This window comes from Frieseomelitta varia, unplaced genomic scaffold (genome assembly GCF_011392965.1).
Source record: "Frieseomelitta varia isolate USP_RPSP 00005682 unplaced genomic scaffold, Fvar_1.2 scaffold_203, whole genome shotgun sequence".
Lineage (NCBI taxonomy): Eukaryota > Metazoa > Arthropoda > Insecta > Hymenoptera > Apidae > Frieseomelitta > Frieseomelitta varia.
In genome coordinates this window covers 200,221-208,735 of record NW_025109784.1, presented here as the reverse complement: position 1 = coordinate 208,735, position 8,515 = coordinate 200,221, and the positions used below count along the sequence as shown (strand labels likewise).

The 8,515-nt window shown below is 47.5% G+C and overlaps 1 protein-coding gene across 3 annotated transcripts in view; it reads right to left on the bottom strand.

The window, feature by feature from the left end:
- Positions 1 to 8,515, bottom strand: part of LOC122526912 (diacylglycerol O-acyltransferase 1) — a 92,614-nt gene that overhangs the window by 49,541 nt on the left and 34,558 nt on the right. For all 3 annotated transcript variants that reach the window (XM_043650564.1, XM_043650565.1, XM_043650563.1), the window contains one exon: positions 3,437 to 3,545. In XM_043650564.1, the coding sequence (XP_043506499.1) occupies positions 3,437 to 3,545 (109 nt within the window). The remainder of the gene's footprint in view (positions 1 to 3,436; positions 3,546 to 8,515) is intronic.

The window sequence follows — 8,515 nt, the reverse complement described above, 5'->3', positions numbered from 1 at the left end:
TTTTTTTTCTTTTTTTCTTTCGTTCGCGCCCCGACGAGCGACGGCGCTAAGTGGCGAGCATTGACGTCTTTAATTCCGGCGGCCAGCAAAGGGAGCTCGAATAAAACCGCTCGTCGATAATTACGGAGGCTCAGGGTTGCTTTGCGTCCTTTCACGCCGGCAATCGAAAGACAAAACTGCTTTGAAACGCGGCGCGCGCCAGCAGCCTCGACCTCGCAAAGACCTCGAGGATCTCGACACGAGCTCGTCAGGTCTGCGCTAGCCAGGGTCTAGCCGTTTTTTCTCCCTCCACTCTTTTCCTTTCGAGTGCGTACTCCTTCTCGCGCGCGCGTACGTGAGTTTCGCGCGTGTCAAGTCGATGGTCGAGAATCTCGACGAACCGTGGTGGAAAAGAAGCCGAAGAGGGAAAAGTACGAAGAAAAGACGGAACGAAGAAGAAGAAGAAAAAGAAGGAGCAGATGAAGAAAAGAAGGTCGGCCCTTGTTCTCCTGGCACAGCCACTTCAATCGTACTACTTTTAGGCTGTAGGCGCACTCGCGCCAGACTTCAGAACTTTTAAGAAGCGCTTACACAACCGGATGTACCGACTAGTTGACGTATGAATCTCTATGTGGCTCACGTGTCACGAGACGCGACGACTTTTCTCGCCAGTTGTTGTTCACGGATTTGTCCGGCTCGCTCCATCGTCGACTCACTTCTCTCGCCTCTTCTCCTCACCCTTTTCTTCTCTTTTTTTTTTCTTTACTTTTCTTTTCCTTCCTTTTCTTTTCTTTCTTCGACTTTCTTGTCGCGCGTGAAAAATATCGGGAACGTAGTTATAGAGAAAGAGATAGACACCATGTGGCAGCAGAGTTATTCGTGTCTATAGGGTTGCGCGTGTGCGAGACGCTTGAAAGTGCGGTAGAATTGAGAGTAAGGGAAGTTGAAAGTAAGGGAAGAATCATTCGGATAAGTTGTCAAGACCATAAATAGGAAAGAAAGTTTTTCAAGAGAGTCGAAGATGGTTTTAGAGTGGTTTGTTAATTTTCATTTCAACTTCAATTCCTTTCTCAAGAACAAACGGCTGAATCGGGGACCAATGTTACGACAAACGATGGCAATTGCTCGCTACCGCGACGCTGTTTACGAAACTACGAAACGTTTAAATCCAGCAAATATATCAAACTTTCTTGATATATTGTTATACGACAGAAGGAAGAAGGAATTACTACAGTTTTCTGACCAAGATGGAAGATTCGCAATAAACTCGGATGTCTCAGTCAAGGAAGAACAACTCGAAAGACATCATAAAACCTTGCAACGAACACAAATCGCTGTACCATCGTCAGTAAAAAGAAAAGAAGGTCCTCCCAACAACAAAAGCATCTGCTCGAGCGAGACAACTTTCCTGTTACACGCGCCTCTCGTTAGTTTCTTTAATCCGGCGAAATATCTCTTCGATCAACGCGAAATATTTGTCTCGCTTTTTCTCCTTACCCTGCTGAAACTTTGAGCTTTAAATCCTTTACGGTTATCGTAACGCTATCTCGACTTCGAATTTCGTGATCCAAGTTCGTTCACGGAAAATCGAGGAAAAAAACCGCCAGCCAGCGCAAAGATCGCGGAACGCGTCCATTGTCCGAGATGTTTTAATTCGAAATCCTTTAATTAGAGTGCCGCCTTCTCCGGATTCTTCTTCGATGTGCTTACTCTTTAATTGCTTTTCTTCGATCGTTTCCGGCGCGCTTCGCGCGCCTCCCGCCAATCTTGAGAGACGTTCCAATAAAATCTCTTTTAATTGAGATTCGCGATCCCGCGCCTCATTCGCGACCAACCAGATCGGCGAGAAACTTTTTCCACCGATTGCCGCCGGTCTCTCCGGTGGCTTTAATTATTCGTTTGGTTTCCCTTCACGCGCCCCCGGCCCGGTAAACAGCGTGAATTCGAACGTTCTCCGCGGCCGGAATTAACCGAGAAACGCGTTCGAAACGTTTCGCGCATCTAAGAATCGAGAATAATCAACAAACAAAACTCACTGTGGACTCGGATGGGAAATTACTCGGCGAAGAATTCGGAATGGAAAAGTAAAACAAATATTGGAATACGTTGGAACAATACGTACGTATGTATGAAATATCGCGATTCAACCCAACAAATAATGAAATTTTGTTTCCCGGCTAATTCAGACCTCGAGGGTTCGCAGGCGGTATAATCGAACGAATCGATCGACCGAATTGTAGATCAATCGGCCGGTCGTGTAATTGCATTTGCGTGTACGATGACACTCGACCGCTCGGAACTCGGACGGATCACCGTGCGTATTGCATTTAAATAGAATTTTTGATACGACGCTATAACGCTCCGTCCGGGCGGCGTTCCCCGGTAACGAGAATTCAAGCAACGTCAAGCGACGACGACCGAGCCAGCCGCCGCGGGCAGAAACGACTAATCCACATGCGCGCGCGAAATACCACGCGCTGAAAATTGAAAATTTTCCGCTAATGAGCGTGAAATCAGTGATATCTCGTTAATCAATGCGAATGTTGGCGGATCTGTCCCGATCGCAAAAGTTGTAAACAACGGCCTGATTTATGTTGGTCCAGATAATTAAAGAGAGAGAGAGAGAGAGAGAGAGAGAGAAGAGGAAAGAGAGAAAAATTAAAAAGCTGTCGGGCATTCTGCTTTACAATGGCAGGTAGATTAAACGGCAATGCGCCGTCGTGCACGATAGGGTTTCGATAATTAAACAGCTCAACGGACACCAATATTCGCGCGAAAAGAGGAAACGACGCCCGCAATTCACGGAATGCTATAAAGCTCCATTGCAGCTAAAAGTTTCGATCCGACATTCCTTCCTTTGTACGTCCTCGAGTCGGCAAGCTTCCGCATTTTTGGAGCTCGCGCAGACAGAATAATTCAAAATTGTTCAACCGTAACCGTACGAGGTGTGCGCTCGTAAATGGACACAGAGCAGCTCTACGCTCTACAGCTGACGTGAGCTGCAGGTAACGTTTTCGCCGCTCTCCTCTCTAACGCTGGATTCATGGACTTCGTGGTGCCTTCGTCGGTCCTTTTATTTCGATAATTCATTCGGAGAACGCCCGAGCACGACCGAGAAGAATTTCACCCGCTAAATCCTACAACTGAAAATGATGTCTACGCGACATCGTCGCGGCGCAGCGTTGATCCTTAGAAAATTAAAATTTATAGCAGCGGCCGTGAATCTCCATCTTGAACGGTCTGTGTGTATGTGTGTGTGTGTGTGTCAACAGCGTGTTCGCCGCAACGGAAACGCCGTTACGCCACGGCAAAGACACCGGCGTTGCCGCGCGACGGCTACTTCCCCATTTCCTATATTTCATTTCGATAGCCGGGCGCGCTCGTACACGAGCGATATCGACCTTAGCGGTAGCCGGAGAATCCCGTTGAATGAAATGATACGTAAAATGGCGCTTACACAAGCTGAATCCGGAATCCTTCACGTGGATGACCACCATCGGCACCAGCACCATCACGATGAGGTTTACGACGTGGAACACCATTCCTGCCTCGTGAGCTATGATATCCTGCGGCACAAAATAGAGAGGTACAAGTTACGGGCGGAAGTTTCTTGGAGAGAGAGCGCGTGGCACGTGAAACGAAGCGAGGATAGCGCGTCGGAGATGGCTGCGACCGGAGAACCCCCGGCGAGCATCTCAAAATACGAAGGCTGAAACGTAGCCCGCTCAACTACCGAAAGTCGTTTATTATCCATGCAGAGGCCCTGTATCCGGCCATGTCTGCTACGAAATCCACTGCGAAACAAAATGTTCCTGCTCGCTTCTCCTACGGGGCTTGCTTATTTAAAACGCTAGCTCGGCGGGATCTCCGCTGGCGTCTGGCCGAATTAAAAGAACATTCGCCGGCGCAATCGGCTCGTATCGGCTCGAATCGGCTCGTTTCGCACCGTATATCGAATTATCTCGGACTCGACCTCGTACGAATCGTCGGTTATCACTTTGCGGACGATCAAATCGCAACGTCGTTCGGGAATGTGCACGCGGCGCGAGCTACTTAACGCTTCACGTCGCGATGAAAAATTCAGCGAAACATTCAACGGCGGGGTTAATTATTTAAACGCATCGTTCCGGTGGTTTTTAATACGGTAGCCAGCCGCCTGTGAGATTACACGTGGAAAATCCACAATGCGCCGATGGTAAAACCAAACGGCACGCTGGCAATGAAACATTTTCATCTGATATAAAATATTCCGCGGCACGTTCCCGCGTTATATTTCCCACTGTCGGCCTCGCCGAGTTTTGCGTTGCGACCGTTTGTTGCGGCCGTTCAACCGCACGAGAGGAAGATAAAAGAAGAAAGTAAAAACGCGAGAAATAAGGACAGCTGTTCATTACCCATTCCGTATTTACGTGCCACGAGACTCTTAAACTAGACACCGGCGTGAATTTTTTAGAAACGTCACGAAGAACGCGACGGTGCACGGCAACACGAGACTCGGAACGTTAGAAACCCGCTGGCTCTTTTCCTTGCAGTGGCGAATTTTCTCGTCAGGGTGATCAGGCAGGATCTTCCGTGTTTTACGATCGACGAGGCCTAGCCTTTACGCTAGACGCCAGACCGAAGGGGTATTTGTCCGCAACTGAACCGACGGCGGAGCAAATATGCACGCTTGAAGCGCTTGACCCAATTACGCAGGACAAAAGAATACCATGAATGTCAAGCCAGGTCCGGCAAATTGCACAGCTGAAACATTCACGCGCGTGTACCGGGAACGGAGGACACGCGCTGCAACCCCCGCGTTCATCTTCGCGGGGAACACAAAGAGAGAAAACGCACGGGGGCGGAACGAACCCGGCATAATAATTTGCCCGCGTCCGGGTGGGAAAGGCACAGAGTCTCTTTGACTGCGACGCAACGATCCTGTCACGATGACGGGAAAGGTATTAACAGGAAATGGAATTCCGGTTGATCGAATTAACAGGACATGTTAATCGAGACAAATGGATCTATCGGGGTAATCAGGCAAGGATAAAAGCCACGCTAATACTCGTCCCCCGTAAAACCGTGGCATTACTTACGACGCGTCCGCCACTCTCGACGTTAATAAAACGCGGCCATTTGCATTTTAATTAGTAGCACGCTTCAATCTTCCGCATTTTTTTTTTCCTCTTCTTTCTTTTTAATCCATTCTCTTTTGCACCCTTCTTTCTTTTGCGCCAATTCTTCTTTTTTTTTTCATTTTTGAGAGGGAGCGGAAGAGGGACTGCTCTCGTCGTTCCAATTTTCCTTTTTTGCCCATTTTCCTTTTTAACCTCGTGTCTCCTCGTATATATATGTATATCATGCGCGATACGTTTTACGAGCTTAATAGAGAGACCGATCCGAGGGAAATTGATAGAAGACGCGGTGCAGGGTTGCAAAATTGCACCGCGCGCGCGGTTTCGCGTTAGTTTTCGGGATTAATTTGTCATGTATTATTCATCACACAAGGGTGATTATTCGTATCGTCAAATTATTCATACTAGGTTGTTGCCGTGCGATCGTCATTAGTCGAATTATTACTCGATTAGCGGCCGACGATTAATCAGGCTATGGTAATTATCAAGTTCAGCAGGCCGCCGCTGCTATTGGTACTGTTCGCTGCAGTCAGGAAATTAGCTCCGAGAAGAATGTAATTTCGACCGCTGACTCTGCGCGATATACTAATTGCACGTTAAAATATATACGTATATATATATATATATATATATATATATATATATATATATATATATATATATATATATATATATATCATTTCCGAGTGAACCGGCGTACATATGTTTGACAAAATTTAATTAAACCATACGCGTTTCATATAAAACTACATTTAACTACGCGTCTACCGGAGAGGCAACCGGAACAGCAGCAAAAACAATTTTCTACGAATTGTGTCTATCTCTTTGAACGTATTCGCAATATTTGACAATATTCAGCAACTGAACAAGTAACAAGAATCTCTCACCTGGTTAAAAGTTACACTCGTCAAATTACCGCATAGGCAAGTACGCAAACAGGCACGTCGAAATATCGAACTTGAACAGACGGGAATTCATATTTCAGGAATTGTAATTAGCGATCCACGAACGATCACTGCGCCAAGCGACAGCTGAATGACGACTGATTTTAAAACTGGTTTCAGCCGGAGAATATTACGGCGAGAGAGAGAGAGAGAGAGAGAAAGGACAACTCGGAATATTTCGTTCGCTTTACTTTGGATAGGCACGAACCGGTCGCCGAACTTGTAAATATTTTCGCGACGCAAGTATATTTCCGAGTACGAGAGAGAGGGGGGGGGGGGAAGGAAACCACAACGAAACGAGTCTACTCTACACGACGAAATTTCAGTTTCAAAATATTTCGTTTCAGTTTCAGAAATACGCGTGTACCTTGATTTCGTGAAACAAGTCTCGCTACTCGACGCGAATTTCACGAAATCCGTCTTCCTCCTCGATAGGCAACGAGGCTTAACTAACGGGAGCCAGGTCAACGATCAATTTTTCAAAGTTGGCGGGAAATTTAGATTCACGGGGAGAGACGGATCTCTCTGTTGTACATTGATCGATGCACACGGTGGTCCCCGGGCGGAGTCAGCACGGGCAATGTTTACGCTGACACGATACTAGACGTGTATTTGCGTCATCGCCAAGGGGGAATATACGATATAAGGTATATAGACGTTAGCCAGGGCATCGCTAATTCCCGTCGACGTGGAAGACAGAGAAGACGAGGGAGGAACGGAGAGAAAGAGGGAGAGTCACGCTTCGCAACGCGATCGTTACGCTAGGCCCGATCGTGTCAAAACCACGGCTGCTCGGCGCGCGTTTCACGATTCAGGCTAATTTCGCCGTTCTTACGGCTTCGCCGATAAGAAAGTAAACGTTTCAGATTCTATTTCAAGCAGCGTCGCCGTTATCGCTCCTCCGATACAGCTTTTACCCTCTTCAGAAACAAGTATTATCTCGCCGCCTCTTATCCGTTTTCGAAACTATCGATCCGATCGATCCGAGGACCCGAGGAGAGAGAACCTTCCATTTGCCCGCAGTACGTAGCTGCATTCGTAATTCGCTGCATTATCTGGTTTAGGTTAGGAACGTTCACCGATCTGTAAACGAGTTTTTAAATGAATTCAAACGAATTCGTGGGAATGTTTCATCGACACGCCGGCCGATGTTCTCTTCCCCGTTAGACGCAACGCGTCAACTCGGAATCTGAATATCAACGAGCTTTCGCTTTATAAACTCGGTTTAATCCGCGCAAGCTCTGCCTATGCGCAATTCATGCTGATCCGGCCGCGAGCAAGAGATCGCCACGGGTCAGTTCGGTTTCCAAGGCTAACTTGGTCGGAAACCCGAGATTCCACTCGGACGGAAGAACCACGCGGGTGAAAACCGTGAAATTCCGCTTTCAGAGACGAGAGAATTTCTCGATCGAGTTTCCTTTAATCGGCAAAGAAACGACTTTTAACGGAAATAGAATTACCGGGGTGGGTTCATAGCCATAGGTAATTACGAATATGTGACGCGTAAAGGAAATCCGTATATTCTCTGGGAAAGGTTTGCGTCCAAGTCGTAAACTCGTAAAGTTTCGAAATTACTGGCCGGGAAATTGCCTCCGCGTTCGAGAAACTGTAAACGAAAAAATTTAATTTCCAAAACGTAAGTAGCCGCGTCCGCGTGGACTTTACGGTTAGGGCTCGTTCACTGGTCGGAGCTTTCAATGGCCTCTCTGCGAACCTTTGCCCGTGGAAAATGAAGGAAATTAAAAGTTAAATTTCGCCGCTTGTGAGATATCGCCGCGATAATTATCGATCCACCGGGTCATCGTTTGAAAGGCCATTTCGTGCCGTTATCGCGAACGACCGACCGACCGTCGTTTGATTATTTCCCCTTCCCCCCTCCCCCCCAAAAAATAAAAGGAAACGACGAGCGTTAACGCTCGTGGCGATGGATTCAGCGGGATCTGAGCTGGTTGGAATTCAGACACTTGGTTTCAGCGACACAGGGTGTAAAAGACGGTCTCGCGTCGGGTTTGATACGAGAAAAATGCAACGAGCCACGGTGGCTCGTTCCTTGCGCACGTCTGCCATTTTTGCCTGGCGAACGTGTAAAGTTTCCACCGGCGACGCCATATGCTCGAGATATTATTATTAGTTTAGTTTAGCAACGTGCTTCTTGCCAGGACAGGAGGAGGAAGAGGGACGGAGAAGGGGGAAAAAGCAGCCGCAAAACAGGTGAAAAATATTTTTCCAACTTTCGTGCGTTTCTCTCTTAACCAACCCGGGCGAGGCGCCCGCCCTCCGCCCGTCCGTCACCCTCTTTTCGACACTATACCCGGCCGATTTACTTTTTGCACTGACGTTCGTGTATATGCCACGAAAAAATGTACAAATTCTCCTGCACGCTCGAGAGAAAGTTTTTTAATATCTCGGGCGCGCATCCTGTGTCGTTCGTATTAGCACGGGGAATACGTTTACCGCGGTTCGTTTCTAAAAAAA